This window comes from Rhinoraja longicauda, chromosome 9 (assembly GCF_053455715.1).
Source record: "Rhinoraja longicauda isolate Sanriku21f chromosome 9, sRhiLon1.1, whole genome shotgun sequence".
NCBI classification, from domain to species: domain Eukaryota; kingdom Metazoa; phylum Chordata; class Chondrichthyes; order Rajiformes; family Arhynchobatidae; genus Rhinoraja; species Rhinoraja longicauda.
Window position 1 is genome coordinate 44,624,126 of NC_135961.1, and position 21,854 is coordinate 44,645,979.

Consider the following 21,854-nt stretch of genomic DNA (forward strand, 5'->3'; position numbering starts at 1 on the left):
GGGTGCTGTCTGTACAGACTTTGTACATTCTCCTCGTGTGCGTGGGTTTTCCCCGGGTGTTTCTGTTTCCTCCCACACTCCAAAGATGTATAGGTTTGTAGGTTAATTTGGCTTCGGCAAAAAAAACTGTGAATGGTCCCTAGTGTGTAGGATAATGCCCTGTACGGGGATTGCTGGTTGGCGCGGACTAGGCTGGCCGAAGGGCCTGTTTCCGCGCTGTATCTCTAAACTAAACTAAATATCTTTCCTAGGTGATTGACTTATTATCTAAAAGTAAGCAGTCTGGGGGTCTGAGAGTGCGAGAAAGCTCACAAAGAGGCTTCTACGTGGAAGATATGAAGTCGGTGCCTTGTGAAAACTATGAGCAAATTGAACAGTTAATGAAGGAAGGAACCAGGAAGAGGAGTACAACATCCACCAATATTAATATGACCAGCAGTCGTTCACACATGATCATCACTGTCCAGTTCAAGCAGGTACAAGTTCACTGGCTCAATGAGTCAAGGCGGCTCATCTGGCAGCACCAACTCTGGTGGGTAATTGCTGTCAATATAAATAATCGGACCAAAGTGTACAATTTAGGAACTGCTTATGAATCATCATCAGATTAAGGTGGTCAAGATGGAAATAGATTCTTCATTAGTAAGAGTGCCAGGGTTTATCGTGTGAAGGCAGGAGAATGGGGTTGAGAGGAAACGATAGATCAGCCATTATCGAATGGCAGTGTAGACTTGATGGGCCAAATGGCCTAATTCTGCTCCTAGAACTTATGAATTTATTAGCAAAGAAATTAGAGCTGAAATCCAGCTTAACATTTAGCAGATGATGAGAAATGTGGACATGTAATCAGTGGGACATATGTGAAGACAGAAACAGTTTGGGAGAGGGACAGGTTGTGGCAGATGAGAGAAATGTCAGGATGAGCAAAGTTGTTCATTTTGGGAGGAAGGAAGTGGCAAAGCAAAATAAGTTCAGTTAAAAAAGGAGGAAGAAGGGTGGGCATTTGAAAGACTTGCCACCAGATGCACGAATCTCTGAAGGCAGCAAAGTTTTTTACTTAAATTGGCATGGGAGATTAACTAAATTAGTCGTGTCAATGTGCTTCAGGAAGGATGTCAAAGCCTGGTTCAGAGCATAAAGAAAATTGCAGAATGGTTGTAGCTGAAGTAAATTATATCAGAGATCAGAAAATCTAGGACCAGTGAAACTCGGGAGCGATTTGATGAAAATGCTAAAACGGTAAACGAGACAAAATCATTCTGAGGATCGCAAAGAAATTCGAGCTGAACCAAGTTACTAAATATCTAATTGTCATGGTCTCGAATGGACTCCCTATGAAACTGGCGGAAACCTGGAAACTAGGAGCAGGAGGGAGCCTCTCTGCCCTCCAGCCAGCTCCAATATTCATGCTAATCACATCTGAACATCCACCTCAGAACTTTGTCCCTACCTTTTCTCCATATCGCATCGGTAATAAGAAGTATATCTATCCTCTTCCTGAATATATTTAGTGATTTGGCCTTCACTGCCTTTTGTGGTAGAGAATTCTACAGATTAAACACCACTGGATGATGGAATATCTCCTGATCACTGTTCTGTTCTGTTCTGTTCAACGCCCTGTGACTCAGGCTGTGACCCCTGGTTCTGTTCTGTTCAACGACCTGTGACTCAGGCTGTGACCCCTGGTTCTAGACCCTCCAATCATTGGGGACATCCTCCTTGTATTTAGTTTGTGATGGTCCTGTAAACATAAGACCGCTTATTCTCATGAATCTCAGTGAATGTAGGCGTAAAGAATCCAATCTCTATGCGTAGTTCAGCCCTGCCACCCCAGGAATCACTGCAATAAACATTCAGCACACTCTCTTCATGGCAAGAATATGCCACCTCGGATAAGGGCACTAAAACTTTACACGCAATTCCAAATAAGTTTTCAAGTCCCTGTACAGCTTCAGCAAGACATCTTGCTACTGTATTCCAATGCTCTTGCACAATGAAGACCTATTGAACTGCAACTTTCATAAGGTGATAGAATAAATATTTGAAAGCGCAAACTTTGAGCTGGACAAATTGGACTTCAGAAGAAGTTGAGGTTGAGTTGTTGTAATGCTATGTCATTCTAGATACTGGCATTATTTGAGAATTATTAAATATTTCAAACAAATGTTGCATTGTCCAGTGAGTTATGGATTAGAATCAATAGAATAGCATCAACTGTGCAACAAAACATATCACAGGGATAGATTTGTTCCCGAAATACAGCCAAAGTGGTACATGATAGCGCAACAATTTTAGGCCCACCCTACTCACCATTCCCCTGCGGTCTCAATTGATCAAGTTTTGTTACATTTTAAAAACAATTAACTTAATAAACTTTAAATGCGACCCCCGCCGGGAAGACTGGCGTACCCCACGACTGACCTTCCTCCCATGGTGCAGCGCGGCAGCAGAGGGTCAAAAAAGATGGCCGTCGCCACCGAGCTGCCGCTGCAGAAGAGGTTTCCACCCGACGGGCCCACGGCTCGCTCTGGCTGATGTGATAGCCGCCTGGGGCCGAGGTGAGTGGCTCCCTCTCCCCTTTCCTCTTCCCCCTTGCCCACCCATGGCCCCGGGGGACACTCCACGGCTGGCAACGGGTCCACGGATCGTCAGTCGGGAGAGGGTTGCTGAGCCCGCAGGAGAGGTTTGCACCCAACGGGGGTTGCCGCGCCCGCAGGAGAGATTTGGACCCAACGGGTCCACGCCCGTCTGGTCATTAATAAAAATAGGGCATTTGTAAATACCATTTGGACATAGTCTGGACGGATGAGTAATTTTTTTCTCATACAAATCTAAAATTGTCGTCTTGAAGTTAGGCTCTTCTCTCCGGCAGTTTGATAGGCACATTTAACCTTAAGAGTCACAGCTGCCTTATTTAATTTCAGTGTATTCACTTTTGCATGAGAAGTTTACAAATCCTGGTAAGTTAAATTGGTCTTCAATGGGTGCGTTTAATATCTAACTGCCCGTGGAATTAGGCACTCTCTCAATGGTGTTTCAGGGTTTATAGTTTGAAAGGTTTGATGTCAGCCGTGGATTTGTGATGGCACGTTTACCTTCTGAGTTATTAGATTGTGGGATCAAATTCCATGCACATAAGCTAGAAGCTCCCACCTTGCTCTTCGGAGCAGATAGGTTAACTTCCCAGGATGTTCTGGTCAATATGTATCCCTTAATCAATATAACAAATCTTATAATTAGTATATAAAGGAAAGCTACAACAATGGTATTATGGAGAAATCACTTCTGCTGACAGTAACCAGATCTTGAAATCAAAATATACATTTTTACCCAATAGTCTACCAATGGTCACAAATTTCCTCAATGCTGCATTCCAAGTTATTATGAAGCATTGTAGTTAATTTTGGGTTGTTTTAAAATGACAGCTAAATGAGATCAAAGCATAATTTCATATTTACTGAAGCTTACTATGAAAGGGTACATTTTTAAATCAATTTCTAAGAAAACAAGATGGACTTTAAACATGAAAGATCAGCCTACAAATGCCTGTTTTTGTCTGACACGCAAGGTATTTTTAAAAGAACACCGAACAAAACAGTCCAACATAAACTTGGTGGATTTGGCAGGTAGCGAGCGGCAGAAGTCCTCGGGTTCCGAAGGGGATCGTTTGAGAGAGGGAACAGCCATCAACCTCAGCCTGACCACTCTGGGTAACGTCATCAGGTAAGGCAGTCCCTGAATCATAGTCACAGGGTCATACAGTACAGAAACTCATCGATGCCAACCAGGTGGCCATCTAAGCTCGTGCTATTTGTCCATGTTTGACCCATACCCCTCTAAATCTTTCCTATCCATATACCTGTCCAAATGTCATTTAAATGTGGTCATAGACCTGCCTCAACTACTTTCTGTGTCAGCTCATTCCATATACCCACCACCCTTTGTGTGAATAAGTTGCTCCTCAGGTTCCTATTAAATTTTTCCCATCTCATTGTAAACCTATGCATTCTAGTTCTTGATTCCCCTTCCCTGGGAAAGTGACTTTGCATTCACCCTGTCTATGCCCCTCAGAAACAAAAAGTGCAGAACTGCAAGGTGACAAATTTAAAACTCCTTCTTAATTTTCTGTTTTTTTAATATATAAAGTTGACCTTGGCCTTCCGGTGGCCGATCCAGCAGCCAGCAGAGACGAGACATTGTTGAGGATTGGTAACCCTTAAAGAGATAGCACTGTAGTTACCTGAGCAATTACCTTTACCTTACACAGACTGTTGAAACCTGGGAATTTCTGATTACACCTGATGCTATTGCCTCTCAGATGGAAGGAGAGTCCATTTGTTCACCTCTGTGCACATTTTGCTGAGTAACTAGTGGGAATGTTGGTGAAGTTCACCTGCCATTGTAGCTGATCCAATAAGGGTTGTGACTTGAGGCAGTGTTTTCTGATAATGCCTTACATGTTCGAAGAGGAGTAAAAGACCAACTGATCACCAAGACTACACCACACCCATGATAATGCATCACTGATATTTGTTCTCACTTCTCTCCTCCCCCCCCCCCCACCCCCACCCCCAAGACTCCTGCAATTTACCCAGGAGAGACAAAATAAACCCCTGAGAATGACCAAGCCCAATAAGGGAAGGAAATATTACTCTCTGGCCTCTTCAGGTAACAGTTATGATGATCCTGCAGATCAGTTATTTGTGATTAATGGTGTCTCATGGAGCTCAGTTTTGCTTCCTTTGAACTCTGCAGAAAATATTGTCTGTTAACAATTTATACAGGTATAGTGTTTTTCTTCACATTGATTATGTATCATTTCTTTCATGGTGTATTCTGATTCGAGTTCTCAGATTGTTGTCAATGGTTGCATGAAATGGGAACCAAAATCCTCAATTGTTGGCTGTTAAATGATAAGATTAGGTTTATACTTCGGTTTGAGGGCACAGCAGCTCCATATACAGTTCCATGTTATTTTTTGTGCCCCAGGAAAGAAACGAAACTAAATGTAGCGTGCATTTGTCAAGATCTGATAAACAAAGGTTCTAGGCCAATGCTTCTTTGTTCACAAGTCTCCCCCTACACCAAATCATTCCCAAAATGCTGGAGTAACTCAGCAGGTCAGGCAGCATCTCAGGAGAGAAGGAATGGGTGACGTTTCGGGTCGAGACCTTTCTTCAGTCTGAAGACGGGTCTCGACCCGAAACGTCACCCATTCCTTCTCTCCTGAGATGCTGCCTGACCTGCTGAGTTACTCCAGCATTTTGTGAATAAATACCTTCGATTTGTACCAGCATCTGCAGTTATTTTCTTACACTATATTTCTTTCAACCTCATTTACAAATGCAATTTTTCCCCAAGACACCTGCAATTTTTTTCCAGTATGAGAGTAAGTTTTATACTCCATCCCCTCTCTCAGTGGAGTTAACTGGCAGAATCAGGAGATTCTGCAGCACGGTGGCGCAGTGGTAGAGTTGCTGCCTTACAGCGAATGCAGTGCCGGAGACTCAGGTTCGATCCTGACTACGGGCGCCATCTGTACGGAGTTTGTACGTTCTCCCCGTGACCTGCGTGGGTTTTCTCCGAGATCTTCGGTTTCCTCCCACACTCCAAAGATGTACAGGTATGTAGGTTAATTGACTGGGTAAACGTAAAAAAATGTCCCTAATGTGTGTAGGATAGTGTTAATGTGCGGGGATCGCTGGGCGGCGCGGACTCGGTGGGCCGAAGGGCCTGTTTCCGCGCTGTATCTCTAAATCTAAAAAAAAAAAAATCATTGCAGAACAGGGTCAGTGGCAGGAAACAGAGGGGAGTGTTTCAAAAGTTTTGGCAACAATATCAATTAGCTTTTGCTCTTTCAATGGTGCTGTTCTGAGCTCCCCATGGTTTGTATCATTAATAATCCTGCTGAATATTATGATTAAACATTCCGTACAATTAACACAGATGAGCTTGGGTGTAATCCCAATATCCCCACCTACCTGAATATTCCCTATTACAGTAATGCCATGACGCTAAATACACTGCACTCTGGTATTTATCTCTTTTTGCACCACCTGTTGTACTTGTTTATTATTAAATTGTGTATCGTATGATTTGAATGGATAGCATGCAGTTTTTCCCACTGTATCTCGGTACATATGACAACTATAAACCAATGCCATTATCGACTAGGATTAGCGATCAAATGTGGGGCTATTGCTTAATAATATGTTTACACCACAAGTTCAATCTTAATGCCAGATCCTCAAACTGACTGTGTTAGTAAACAATACTAGGCGTTCGTGTTGGTGTGCAGCAGAAGTCGCATGTAGGCCAGACCAGCTAAGAGCTATAATTCTATTCACCTAACAGGCAATGGGACACTAGTTTGGCCATGACGACTCTTTGCCAGGTCTCTGATGTCAGATTTTCGTATCCGTTATTTTAAACTGAACTCAAATTGCGAACCGGCACAGAAGGTTTTGAATTCTTGTTCTTTTTGTTGTTAATCATGGCCTCTGGATTATTAGTTCACCCAATCACATTGCTCACTGCATTGTGTGGCCTTGAGTTGATGGCATGTATTGTCAAGTTTTATATGCTGTATTTTTCCCCCAGTGCCTTGGCAGAAACAGCAATGGGGAAGAGGGTGCTTTACGTGCCTTACAGGAACTCCACACTTACTAAACTACTGCAGCCTGCACTGGGTGGAAACAGTAAGACTTTAATGGTAAATGCTCAGGAAACCTACTTGATCTCGGAAAACTAAATCCATTAGGATTAGTTCCTGTTTATTTCTCAGCCTTAACTGTATCTTTTCTCTTTCTTGGTTTCCAGGCTAAGCCCTGTCGGGCTATGTGTTATATCTTGTATTTAGATTGATATCACATTCAGTGTCTAAAGTCCCATGTGAAGCTATGGTCAAGATAATTGCATGTAATTGTGCATTCCATCGCCCCCCCTCTCCCCTAAGATAAACATCTGTTTATACAAATTCCTGAAGTGGCTAGTGCAATGGTTGAAGCATTAGTTTTAATTCTCCAAAGTCCCTTATATTTAAGGAAGATTCCAGTGGATGACAGGTAGCAAGTTCGGCTCTCTCAATATGCACGCACACCAATGGATGCTGTCTGCAGAGACACTTCAAAACAATGACAACGGTCTCAGAATTTCCACTTGGATGTGCAGATAGGTCTTGTGTAGAAATAATGTGAAACACTGACAGTTTTACTGTCAGTACCAGCTGATACCAGCTGGGCCACCATCCCTTTTTACTTCTGACTTTGAATGGTGTTAGAGGTTGGCCAGTCATTTCTGGAACTTAAGATTCTAATTCCACTGGCTACATAATTAAAATGGTCACTGTAAACCACGTAAAGTTACAATATATTCATTACACAGAAGTATCCTTAACTTGGTATGAAATGGTGCTGGGTAGACACAAAATGCTGGAGTAACTCAGCGGGACAGGCAGCATCTCTGGAGAGAAGGAATGAGTGATGTTTCAGGTCAAGACCCTTTTTCAGACTGAGTTACTCCAGCATTTTGTGTCTACCTTAGATTTAAACCAGCATCTGCAGTTCTTTCCTACACATGAAATGGTGCTGAATCAGCAATCTCATGCTGAGAGACCAGCCGTTTGGCCATATGCTGAGCTGCTGAACTGGTATTGGAAGGAGCAGGTACAAGGAGGGTCTAGGAATCTCTACTTTCACCCAGTCGCCTTTGAGCACATTAGACACGTGCACAATGTGTCTTTGTTCAATGAGCTCCTCCGAAAGCAGTCAAATTTAAATTTCAATAAAATGGGAGCAGGAAGAGTCCACCAGATCCCTCAAGCCTGCCTCTTGATTCCATCAGATCCCTCAAGCCTGCCCCGTGATTCTATATGATCGTGGCTAACCTTTTCTGGCCTCAACTCGTCCTCTGTGCCAGTTTCCAGTCACCCTCAATTTCTTGATCTTTATATTTCTATGCACATCCCTGATCATAAGCTGCTCTTTTGAAGGAGGGAATGGATCATGGGAGAATCTCTATTTTTGCTTGTGGTAAAGTAAGGTAAACAGAAGTAGTTTTTCCAAAATTGTCAGGCAGAGGGAACCATTTTGTATCCAGCACTTGAATTGATTAATGTTGTCATGAGTGTTCCATTCTCACACTGCTATCCCTCTGTTTGATGAATGCATCTTTCAAAATGACCCTTGAATTCCCTTACAGATTGCAACAGTCAGTCCAGCTGATATCTGTTACGAGGAAACTCTATCAACATTGCGTTATGCTGAAAGGTAAAATGATGGAGGAATTCTATTGGGGAAGAATTGATTTTTTTAAAAAAACGTTACTTGTGCAATTCCAAGGTGCAGTACCACGGTGGGTTCTTTTAGACAATAGACAATAGGTGCAGGAGGAGGCAATTCGGCCCTCCGAGCCAGCACTGCCATTCAATGTGATCATGGCTGATCATTTTGAGGTGGAGTCACTAATCTAATTAAAGAAATGCATTAGCTAATTGTCCTATTGCAATTAGGTCTGACTGACAAGGATGCAATTTGTTGTGATATTGCAAGGACTATTTTGTTATATCACAAAGACTACTTTGTTTGCCCGCGTAGCAACATGTATATGTGGGAATGGCGTAATATGGGCAGGGCACTCTGGTTTCAGGTGGCCGTGAAATAAACTGAGCCTGGATTTATGCTCAGCTTCAAACTCCTAAATACGTGTACTTGTGGTCATTCCAGAGTCATAACAACAGTATAACAGATACCGGACCACGAAGTACAACACAATTATGGGCGGATCTGCTGCTTTTTGGTGATCTTGGTTGAGGGATAAATATTGGCCAGAACACTAAATTATCAAAGATGTTATTTACACTAAGTAAACAAGGCATTTGAGGTCAGATTCATGCCACTTCCAACAGTACAGCATTGAAGAATAAACCAAGATTCAATGCTTGGCTCCCGAGGAGGAAACAAAATCCATGACTTTCTGACTGGGTGTGAAAGAAGCCCATTAAGCTGCCCAGATGGCAGCCACTTAAAATGACGATGAGGAGGATCTGTTTTAGAGACATGGGTGAACCTTTGGAAACTTCTCCCCTAGAATATTGGGGAGACTTTTCAGTATATTCTCGGCCAAGTTAACTAATGGGCAACTAAACAATGGAACAGTTTGGAGGGATTGTACGGATTAATCTCCATTCCTTATGTTTAAATGTTGTACCCTTCTGCAAGGACAAAAAATATCCAGAACAAGGCCAAGATAAATGAAAATCCAACGGAGCGACTCATTCAGGAGCTGAAGGCAGAGAATGCCAAGCTGCGATTAAAGATCTCTAAGATTAGAAACTCTGGACAAATGGTGGAGGAGGAAATGGGTAGGTACCCACAGCTGCTGAAGTGGAATATGACGGTTTTAGTTCTTAATTCATCAGTACTGTGCTCTGATGTGTTATATTTTTGCATGAAGTTAGATGGTGAAATTGAGCTAAATTATCAATCAGACTGGGTTTTCTGTTTGTGTGCCTGATAAGTTACTGGGAAAACAAGGCATCAGGGGCCATTTGTGAATATTTGGAGAGCTGGCACTTAACCAAGAGAATTATTTAAACTATGGGATTAAACAAAAGTAGTATTCCTCAATCCTCTCTGCCGCACTCAATAATCTTCATTCCACTGCCAGCTGCTAGATATTATTGTCCCCAACCAACATAAATTCTTCCCCTTCTACCCTCTGATGGATCCCTAACACTTTGCCTCTGTTGAGTTATTTCATGTTCCACCATTATGTTTAGACCTCATTCAAAGGTATGCTGCCCTTTCCTCACCAGAGGAGTTACGACACCTGTTGACTGAGAATGAGGTCCAGATGCTGGAGATTCAGACATCCTGGGAGCAACGTCTTGAGAAAGCACAGAAAGAATGGAAACATCAGTACTCAAACCTGATGCAGGTAAGGATGATCAATGAGAGTCCTGTCCACAGTCCATTCACCCTTGGTAAGTAATGTATGCACAGTCAAAATAATAAAACACTGCAGATATTGGAATTCTGAAATAAAAAGAGAAAATGCTGGAACTATTTAAGTTAGGCAGCATCTGCGTAAAGAGAGAAAGAGTTAACATCACTGAGGACTTGTCAGAATAAGGAGAAAATGACATGGAACATTCAGCATTTTCTTTAAATACTGTGACATAATTTTCAAGATTCAAGATCAATTTATTGTCACATGCACCAATTAAGGTACAGTGAAATTTTAAATATGATAATTCAAATTTCATATGAAAAGTGAGTTTTAATAAAAGTCATACACTATCATTAAATATAAAACTGCTGCTTTTTAAAGCCCAGTAAATTCAGTCAAAACCTTCTGCCAGGGCATTTAACAAGTGACACATCAGACACTGGAACAAAACAGGACATTTGACGCTCAGGAGAATACATGTGACATAAATTCTAACAAACAGCTCATAACCTGCCAATTAATGCCTTCAGCGAATTGGGGGGGGGGGGGGGGGGGTGGGGGGGTGAGTAAGTTTGGATTTGTACAGAACATTCAGAAGAAAGGCTGAAGTTCTAAAATACCAACAGAAATGTAAGGAAATTGTTCATAATGTGAAATATCAGCATTTATTTCTGAAGTCACAAAGTCACATTGTTTTTGCCAATGTATTAATCACAATATAGGTAGCACAGTGGTGCAGCTGGTGTTGGTTGATCCCTCACAGCGCCAGAGACTCGGGTTCAATCCTGACTTTGGGTGCTGTCTGTGTGGAGTTTACACATTCTCCCTGTGACCGCGTGAGTTTCATACAAGTGCTCCGGTTTCCTCCTATAACCCAAAGACGTAATGGTTTATGGGTTAATTGGCCACTGGAAATTGCCCCTAGTGCATAGGAAGTAGATTCGAAAGTTAGATAATATAGAAGTAGCGTGAACAGGAGATCAATGTTTCAGCATGGACTCGGTGGGCTGAAGGTTCTGTTTCCTTGCTGTATCTCCAAACTAAAACTAAATGACAGGAGGTGTGGTCAAGAGGTTAATCTGGTTGGTATGAATTATTGATATATAGTGCCCTCCATGTTTGGGACAAAGACCAATCATTTATTTATTTGCCTCTGTACTCCACAATTAGAGATTTTTAATCGAAAAAAATCACGTGGTTAAAGTGCACATTGTCAGATTTTATTAAAGGGTATATTTATACATTTTGGTTCCACCATGTAGAAATTACAGCTGTGTTTATACATAGTCCCCCCATTTCAGGGCACCATAATGTTTGAGACACATGGCTTTACAGGTGTTTGTAATTGCTCAGGTGTGTTGAAATGCCTCATTAATGCAGGAAGAGTGCTCTCAGGACCGGGTCTTTCATCCAATCTTTCCATCACCTTTGGAATCTTTTATTGCTGTTTATCAACATGAGGACCAAAGATGTGCCAATGAAAGTCAAAGAAGCCATTATGAGACCGAGAAACAAGAATAAAACTGTTAGAGACATCAGCCGAACCTTAGGCTTACCAATATCAACTGTTTGGAACATCACTAAAAAGAAAGATAGCACTGGTGAGCTCACTAATCGAAAAGGGACTGGCAGGCCAAGGAAGACCTCCACAGCAAAGAAGAACTCTCTCAAATATAAAGAAAAATCCCCAAACACCTGTCCGACAGATCAGAAACACCCTTCAGGAGTCAGGTGTGGATTTGTCTATGACCACTGTCCCCAGAAGACTTCATGAACAGAAATATAGAGGCTACACTGCAAGATGCAAATCACTGGTCAGCCACAAAAATAGGATGGCTAGGTTACAGTTTGCCAAAAGGTACTTAAAAGAGCAACCACAGTTCTGGAAAAAGGTCTTGTGGACAGATGAGACAAAGATTAACTTATATCAGAGTGATGACAAGAGCAAAGTATAGGAGGAGAGAAGGAGCTGCCCAAGATCCAAAACATACCACCTCATCTGTACAACATGGTGGTGGGGGTGTTATGGCCTGGGCATGTATGGCTGCTGAAGGTATTGGCTCACTTATCTTCATTGATGATACAACTGCTGATGGTAGTAGCATAATGAATTCTGATGTGTATGGACACATCCTATCTGCTCAAGTTCAAACAAATGCCTCAAAACTCATTGGCCGCCAGTTCATTTTGCAGCAAGACAATGATCCCAAACATACTGCTAAAGCAACAAAGGAGTTTTTCAAAGTGAAAATTTAGTCAATTCTTGAGTGGCCAAGTCAATCACCCAATCTGAACCCAATTGAGCATGCTTTTTATATGCTGAAGAGAAAACTGAAGGGGACTAGCCCCCAAGACAAGCATAAGCTAAAAATGGCTACAATACAGGCCTGGCACAGCATCACCAGAGAAGACACCCAGCAACTGGTGATGTCCATGAATCGCAGGCTTCAAGCAGTCATTGCATGCATAGGATATGCAACAAAATACTAAACATGACTACTTTCATTTACATGACATTGTTGTGTCCCAAACATTATGGTGCCCTGAAATGGGGGGACTATGTAGAAACACTACTGTAATTTCTACATGGTGAAACCGAAATGTATAAAAATGGCCTTTATTAAAATCTGACAATGTGCACTTTAACCACGTGTGATTTTTTTTAATTACAAATTTGATATGGTCCCACACAGGAGATTAGTGGGCAAAATTAGAGCGTATGGTATTGGGGGTAGGGTATTGACATGGATAGAGAATTGGTTGGCAGATAGGAAACAAAGAGTAGGAATAAACGGGTCCCTGTCAGAATGGCAGGCAGTGGCGAATGGAGTGCCGCAAGGCTCGGTGCTGGGGCACAACTATTTACAATATATATTAATGATTTAGATGATGGAATTAAAAGTAATCCTAGCAAATTTGTAGATGACACAAAGCTGGGTGGCAGTGTGAACTGTGAAGAGGATGTTAGGACGTTTCAGGGTGACTAGGACAGATTGAGTGAGTGGGCAGATGCATGGCAGATGCAGTGTAATAATCCAGATAAATGTAAGGTTATCCACTTTGGTAGCAAGAACTAGGAGGCAAATTATTATCTCAATGGTATCAGATTAGGAAAAAGGGAAGTGCAACGAGATCTAGGTGTTCTTGTATACCTGAAAGTAAACATGCAGGTACAGAAGGCAGTGAAGAATGTTAATGGCATGTTGGCCTTCATAACGAGAGGATTTGAGTATAGGAGTAAAGAGGTCCTTCTGCAGTTGTCAGGGCCCTGGTGAGACCACATCTGGAGTATTGTGTGCAGTTTTGGTCTCCTAATTTGAGGAAGGACATCCTTGCTATTGAAGCAGTGCAGCATAGGTTCACAAGGTTAATCCCCGGGATGGCGGCACTGTCAAATGAGGAAAGATTGGAAAGACTGGGCTTGTATTCACTGAAATTTAGAAGGATGAGAGGGGATCTTATAGAAATGTATAAAATTATAAAAGGATTGGACAAGCTAGATGCAGGAACAATGTTCCCAATGTTGGGGGAGTCCAGAACCAGGGGCCACAGTCCAAGAATAAAGGGGAGGCCATTTAAAACTGAAATGAGAAAAAAGGTTTTCACCCAGAGAGTTGTGAATCTGTGGAATTCTGCCACAGGAGGCAATAAAAGCCAATTCACTGGAGGAATTTAAAAGAGAGTTAGATAGAGCTCGAGGGGCTAGTGAAATCAAGGGATATGGGGAGAAGGCAGGCACGGGTTGCTGATTGTGGATGATCAGCCATGATCACAATGAATGGTGATGCTGGCTCGAAGGGCCAAATGGCCTCCTCCTGCACCTATTTTCTATGTTTCTATGTAAATCTCAAATTGTGGAGTACAGCAGCAAATAAATAAATGATGGGTCTTTGTCCCAAACATTATGGAGGGCACTGCAATGGAAAGTTTCAGTATTTTGCACTATTCTTGCTTTTAGCAGTGGTTTTCTTTTCACTGGCTTATAAATTTTGTGTAATTTCATTATAGTTTGTTTTTATGTTGTCTGTGCCTGTGATGCTGTTGCAAGCACGGTTTTCATTGTACCTGTACCTCACCATAGATGTGCATATAAAATACATTTTGACTAGACTTGATTTTCTCACATTTGTTTTCCAGGAACAGCTCATGATTCAGTTATTCCCCTATCTGTCGAATGTCAACGTGGACCCACAGCTCTCTGCCTTTGTCAGGCATTTCATCCAGCATGGTACTGGCCTCGAATGCTATGCTGATCTGCACTGATCCAAGCAGAGGTTTAACTTGCACCCTCTGATTGTTTTGATCTTCCTCCGGGTTGGGGTTGTCTCACATTTCCACGCAAACCAACTTGATAGATTTCTGCATTCTCATATCTGGTTTTGAACTGGAGACAATAGACAATAGGTGCAGGAGTAGGCCATTCGGCCCTTCATAGAAACATAGAAAATAGGTGCAGGAGTAGGCCATTCGGCCCTTCGAGCCTGCACCGCCATTCAATATGATCATGGCTGATCATCCAGCTCAGTAGCCTGTACCTGCCTTCTCTCCATACCCCCTGATCCCTTTAGCAAAAAGGGCCACATCTAACTCCCTCTTAAATATAGCCAATGAACTGGCCTCAACTACCTTCTGTGGCAGAGAATTCCACAGACTCACCACTCTCTGTGTGAAGAAATGTTTTCTCATCTTCGAGCCAGCACCACCATTCAATGTGATCATGGCTGATCATTCTCAATCTGTACCCCGTTCCTGCCTTCTCCTCATACCCCCTGACTCCGCTATCCTTAAGAGCTCTATCTAGCTCTCTCTTGAATGCATTCAGAGAACTGGCCTCCACTGCCTTCTGAGGCAGAGAATTCCACAGATTTACAACTCTCTGACTAAAAATGTTTTTCCTCATCTCCGTTCTAAATGGCCTACCCTTTATTCTTAAACTGTGGCCCCTGGTTCTGGACTCCCCCAACATTGGGAACATGTTTCCTGCCTCTAACGTGTCCAACCCCTTAATAATCTTATATGTTTCGATAAGATCCCCTCTCATCCTTCTAAATTCCAGTGTATACAAGCCTAGTCGCTCCGCTCCAGAGAAAATGGTCTTCCCTTTAGGAGAATCTATATGAAAGTGTTTGGTGTTTTTTTTAAGAAATAGTGAAGATGTGGTATCTTCTTTCCAACTGTTCTGTCTTTCCAAATATCGCCTTTCCACCAACATCTCCTCTTTCAGTTATTCCTGCTGTCTTTGTGATCATGGACATTGGCTCATGGACCTTTATGGCACACTATTTGATCAAAAACTATTCATCACTCCAGATCTGATTTTAAAAGTCTTTAAACTTTTGAAACAAAAGCCTCAATTTTTGTAGGTGTGTGTTGGAGGTAATGGGGTTTCAACAAGGGCAGCCCAGAAACATGGTGGTCTTGCTGGATTTAATAGCAAAACCTCTTGAAATTGACTGTTGGTTAGGAAGACCTGAGTTAAAAGACCATTCTGGGGAGATTGTAAGAGGGTCAGGAAGAGTGAGTAGGAGGCCAGGGAGGGAGTAATCTTGGAGATGTCCAGAGGGTGCATGAAACTTCAGCCCCACAGGCAATAATGGAAAAGCTGAGTCTGACTATTCTGGTCTCCCTTTGATTGTGGCAAAGCAGAATTGTTGAATAATGATGGTAAGTGACTGACCTTCTTTACCCAATCCTACTGCTGTGGTTTAAACTAGAAGCTGGTTTGTGCTGGGATCACATCAGATTTTTAAGAAATTAAGCTGATGCTAAATTTTCCCCTACCTTGTTGGTTTCTCTCTCTGCAGCTGCTGGTCTCCTAGTGGTCTCCTAATCATCTTGTACTCAATTTCAAAGGTATAAAGTGGAGATAAAAACTCAATTTGAAAATGAAAGTCCCTCTCTCTCATCTTGACCTCATGATTCATAGTAAAACCATAATTGTGTAAATTTTCAGAAATCGAGTTATGACCCTTAACTACACCAATCACCCTGAACTGTGCTTGCCCGAACCATCCCTGTCTGTTTATGAAAAAGTGGGGAAATCATTCCAACAGAGAGAGGATGATCTCAGGTGTGACATGGGGTGGAGGTGCTTATCAAAACTCCAGATGATTGCCAATCTCATTAAACTCATGACTACTGGTGCCTGAACAAGCACTGCCAATTTTACACCACAGCTTTTAGACACTGATTCAATTCCATGGGCCAAGAATTTAAGGCCAAACCGGAATAAAAGCAACAAGATGGCAGGTGTCAAATTGATTGGTTACTTCTATGGATAAAACAACATCTGAAGCAAAGCAGTTAAACGTTTCGTAACTGCCAGTAGTTGCTTTTATTTTTCCCAACGGGAAGATTACTTCTGGTTTAAGTATTTCTTCCACTCAACATGACGAAAATGCCATTCTGTCTCTACTTTTTTCTGTTCAGTGCGATCATGGCTGATCATTCACTTCACTATCCTGTTCCTCTTTTCTTCATATCCATTGACCGTGATGAGATGTACCTACTGTACCTACTTCTCGAATGTATTTGATGACTTCACTTCTTTCTTGGCAGAGAATTCCACAAGTTCACCTGCCTCTGGGTTTACATATTTCTCCTAATCTTGTTTGGATGACAACAAGATTCCTAATCTTTGAAGATGCATACCCCATATCTTGGGATGATGGCAGCAGGTTCTGGACTGGATAGATGTCGGGTACATCCTCCCTGTCTAGTCCTGTTACAATTTTATAGGTGTCTCATTCTTCTCAACTCCAGTAATATACGTCCAATCAAGTGTACAGCATACTTACTATGTGTCTACCCGGTTGTACAGAATGATATGGCTTCACCAACATTTCAAATGGAAGAAATAACTTGGCATGCCTGTGTTTTGTTGCAGGTGAGTGTGTCGTGGGACAATCTGGAAGTTTCCCACGAACAATTATTATTAAAGGCTTAGGGTATGTGGGAACCTCAACAAACATTTTAAAGAAATATAGTGATGATGTGGAATACCAAGTGGAAATTTCAACAAGAAGAAACAATATTGTTTTTAATTATTGACAGTGATTAATTAATAGGTGAATGTGGGGCTCCTTATACTCGGGTTTACTGTTCATATAATGTTGATGTTGCACAGTGCAACCACAAAGCTCAGTTGGGGCCAGACACTGATTTGATATCAAACAATGTGAAGCAGTTTTAAAATCGACTGGTCGTAGAGTGTGAATTATCCAATGTCCACAATGTCCATACAGTTCCATCAGCGTCACAGAGATGATGACGTTTCCCATCACTGACCAGGTTTGCTGCTGGTTTGATTATCAGGGTAAGGCAGAACCTGACTCAGCTGTGCTGCATCCATGAGTCGCACCTGGTATTATTATTTACAGAAGGGGCTGCAAGCCACACATATAGTTTTGTGTGGAATATTTTGATGCGTGTACATTCATTGTGAAAAGATGCAAAGGTAATCGGGCAAACAGAGCTATGGTAGGGGTTCAAATGAACAATGTTCAATAATTGCATGTGAATGAATATTAAGGCAAAAAAGTTTAGAACACCAGTTATGTCAGCAGAAGACTAATGTACAAGAAGACAAAATATATTATGAACATGAATAATCTATTGTTTGGAAAACTGCTGTTGGATGGGTAATATTCAGTGTAGGTTCAGTGTGGAATGGACATAAAATCATCAAAAGTAGGTATTTTAAGGTAATTTATAGCACTGCTTGATAATTTTGAAGAAACAACATCCAGAGATTGCAGGAGAGATGACTTAAGAGTTTTTGTTAAAATTGCTAAGGGTTATGATAATTAAGGCAAAACCTTTCATTTGGTTGTGGGATCATTGGAGTTGTGAATTTAAAATAGTCACAAAGAGAATGAGATGATTACCATTCATAGAAAATGTGGTAAATATTTTAAATAGTGATCAATGAGTGAGCAATTGGTTTGATGTGTATTCGAATTAAGTTTTACATCCCACAGTTAAATTGTCTGTTCGATGTGATCTGATGCTGTGTATTTATTCCTTGAATTAATGTGGTTGTTTGGACATTGCATGTAATTTTTCTTGCACAGTATTGCTGATAAACATGCCATCATCATAAACCAGGACAGCAAAGTAACACTGGAGCCACATGGACAGGCCAGAGTGATTTTAAATGGGGTCCTCGTTCGTACTGAAGTTCAACTTAGACATTTGGTAGGTCTCTCACTCTTCAAGTTGTTGTTCTTGCAGCTTGTGGTATTCCATTCTGTGAAGAGTCCACAGCATGGTCTTCCTTCAACATTGTATATTGTAAAAACAGAGAAAGTTCATTGCTTTGGACCTAATCCCACCCATTTAGGCTTTGTTGCGACTGGGTTCCTCTGGGACTGGGTTAATAATCAACAATCTCTAAATATTTTGAACGGCCATCTCATCTTATACACCATCGTAGGGTATAAAATATTTTGGATTGAGACATTGATTGCACTTCATTGACAAGGCGCTGTACAAGATTGAGAGATGTCACTGTGAGATATTCCACTGAAATTTTGACTTTAGTTTATTATTGTCACATGTCAACCAAGGTACACAGAAAAGATTGTGTTTGTGATCTATCCAGTCAAAGACTATACAGGAATACAATCAAGCAATCCACAGCGCACAGATAAAGGATAAAGGATACAAAATTTAGTGCAAGACATAACATTGAAGTCTGATAAAGTCTGATTAAAGATTGCTTGAAGGTCTCCAATGAGTTAAATGGGACAGCAGGACCACACTCTAGCTGACGAGAGAACCGTTCAGTTGCTTGATAACAGCTGGAAAGAAACTCTTCAAGCTAAATACTGTATTGCAAAATATTGTCCTTATTCTGCATTTGTCTATATACTGATGCATAGGCTTTTCAGCAACAGCAATTTTCACATTCGTGAGCATGGTATTGCTTCAGTTATTAGTTAAGGCTATTCCTTACCAAATGGGAATCAAGACGCTGAGATTTTTTTTTAAACAGAATTATCCAGGAGAGGATAAATTAAAATTAAATGTACAGAGAGAGTGCATGCTGACATCCCCTGCATGATCAAACAGATTTCTTTCTGATTTACAATATTTTGGAACAATGGGAAATATTCTTAAATGATCCTGATATTTATCCTTATGATGCAATAACTTTAATTTCTACACTAAATTATTATTACATAAATTAAATATCATAAATAAGTACACTTAATTCCTGGTGAATCCATGGCTATTGCCGGAGTACATAATCCTCTGTGCACAGTGTGGAAATTCAAGAAATTGGAATATTATACCATCCCTAACCCCTAGTTATAATGTTGACTGACACCTTTCTCTAGTGGGGAGAGTCTAGGACTAGAGTTCATAGCCTCAGAATTAAAGGATGTTGTTTTAGAAAGGAGATGAGGAGGAATTTCTTTAGTCAGAAGGTGGTGAATCTGTGGAATTCTTTGTCACAGAAGGCTGTGGAGGCAAAGTCTGTGGATATATTTAAGGCAGAGATAGATTCTTGATTAATACGGGTGTCAGAGGTTATGGGGAGAAGGCAGGAGAATGGGGTTAGGAGAGAGAGATTGATCAGTCATGATTGAATGGCAGATTAGACTTGATGGGCTGAATAGCCTAATTCTACTCCCATCACTTATGATCTTATGATCAGCAATTGCACATACATAACAGATGAGATGGAATTATTGTTTTTTCCCCCAGTTGTTTTTGTATTGAAAACATTTCAATAATCAATGAAAAACAAGTCTTATTTTTTAGTTATTTCCTTCAGGACCGACTTATTCTGGGATCCAACAGCACTTATCTTTATGTGGGATATCCATGCGAACGCAATGATGAGGACTTGAGCAGATATGATTATGATTTTTTCCAGTCGGAGTTGGCAGCAGTAGAAGGCTTTGACAGGGATGCTCTGGGTAAGTCATCCAGAAATGAAAGTCTGTACATATCATGATTATTGATTTCATACTCAGTGAATAGCAGGGCTCTAGAGATTGTTATAGAATGGCCGCTGATACATAGTTCCTTGTAAGTGCCGACATTGGTGGGCAGGGAGGAGAATAAGGCACACTTGTCTTCATTGGTCAGGGTTATGAGTACTAGAGTTGGGGTATCGTTTTATAACTGTACAAGTTGTTGGCGAGGCCACACGGTGTACTATGTGCAGTTCACAGAGCCTAGCTACATAAAGAATGTAATTAAGCTGGAAAGGAGAGGCTGGATAGGTTGGGGCATTTTTTACTGGAGTGAAGGAGGTTGAGCAGTGACTTTATTGGAGGTATATAAAATCACAAGATGCATGGATAAGGTGGATGATCATAGTCTTTTTCCCAGAGTAGGGAAGTCTATAAAGCTAGAGGACAGATTTAAGGTTAGAGGCGAAATGTTCAAAAGGGTTATGGGGGGCATCCTTTTCATGCAAAGGGTTGTGGATATGGGGAACAAGCTGTCAGAGGAAGTTGTAGAGGCAGAATCAATTACTATGATTAAAAGATATTTGGCCAGGTACTCGGATCGTAAAGGTTTAGAGGGACATTGGCCAGAAACAGACCAAAGAGAGTAGCTTAGATAGACATCTTGGTCAAAATGAGCAAGTCAGGCCTAAGGGCCTGTTTCGGTGCTGATAACTCTGTACTCATCCTCATGATCTTGTATAATGAGTTAGTGACCTGAACATAATGAGTTCCTATTCTACAAATGGCAAATTGTTAAGGTGACTTCAATAAATCAGCTGATGTTGGGAACACTGTTGTGAAAGTTTTTAAATTGTCTTAAACCATGAACCAGCGTTTGTCATAGAAGATAACTTGCACCTGATCTGCTGAACCCAAGGCTGCATTCCCACAGTACTTGGTTAGCCTCTCACTTTTTATTATACAGGAGGCCATATAGCCCATCAAGTCCATACTCAATCCCAGAAGAGCAATCCCATCTATTTCATTCCCTCGCCTTATTTTCCCTGTACCCCACAATTCATTCTTTCTCCCACCAACTCCCGTCTGATTGTTTTGCCACATCTACAGTTGAAGGTCGATTTACAAGGGCAATTCATCTACCAGCATATCTTTGTACACACAACCAGCATTGAGCTTAAGGAACTTTCTCAAGTAATTTGGATACATATTGACTGGCAAAAGTTCTCCTTTTCCCATGAGCATAATTCTAAAAATATAGGTGAAGAAAATCCAAAGACAATGAATTCCTTTTTACCAATATCATGAAATTTCACATTAAAAGTGATCTGAAATAATTGATTTCTCTTGGATCTATAATATGGATACAAAGGTATAAATTAATTGTAGCAGGATTATAAAAGAGAAATGTTTCAGCTGACGTGTAGTGGAGCTCTGAATTATGCTACTTTAAAGCCTAGAGGAGTCAGAAACCTTCATGTTTAGATGAGCACTTTGAGCTGCAACCTACAAGACTGGGAAATGGGAGTCATCTGGACACCCTAATTTCTGGTCAGCTATAATTGTAAATTTCTTTGATTCTATGTCAGTGGTAGTTACATAGAATTTTTGGACCGCATCAGTAATTTTGGCAATTAGAGATCGTTTTTCAATACATTATATACAACCAGCTACTAGGTTGGAGAATAAAGATGAATGGGTCTAAAGAAGGGTCTCGACCCGAAACATCACCTATTCCTTTTCTCCAGAGATGTTACCTGACCCTCTGAGTTACTCCAGAGTTTAATGTCTATCTACGGGGTTGTAGATCTTGACTATATGCTAGCAGATAAAACTGACTTGGACTTGAAATGTCATTGAAATACTGCAGTCATGGACTGCCTTTCTTAATTGGCTATAAATGCAAATGCATCAGTGCTTCAGGTCTGGTGAAAGTGATGCTTGGGCCACCAGTTGAAGATTATTGGACAAGGAGTTTTGATG

General features: G+C 41.2%; 2 protein-coding genes across 2 annotated transcripts in view; one reads left to right on the forward strand and one right to left on the reverse strand.

Moving 5' to 3' along the window:
* adss2 (adenylosuccinate synthase 2) overlaps positions 1-21,854 on the reverse strand; it is a 612,379-nt gene that overhangs the window by 362,889 nt on the left and 227,636 nt on the right. The gene's annotated exons all lie outside the window — the stretch shown is intronic.
* Positions 1-21,854, forward strand: part of kif28 (kinesin family member 28) — a 46,510-nt gene that overhangs the window by 8,687 nt on the left and 15,969 nt on the right. The window contains 10 exon segments of the mRNA XM_078405879.1: positions 252-476; positions 3,569-3,723; positions 6,601-6,712; positions 8,200-8,267; positions 9,219-9,361; positions 9,815-9,936; positions 14,086-14,176; positions 16,835-16,895; positions 18,021-18,144; positions 19,730-19,874. Coding sequence (XP_078262005.1) covers positions 252-476; positions 3,569-3,723; positions 6,601-6,712; positions 8,200-8,267; positions 9,219-9,361; positions 9,815-9,936; positions 14,086-14,176; positions 16,835-16,895; positions 18,021-18,144; positions 19,730-19,874 — 1,246 coding nt within the window.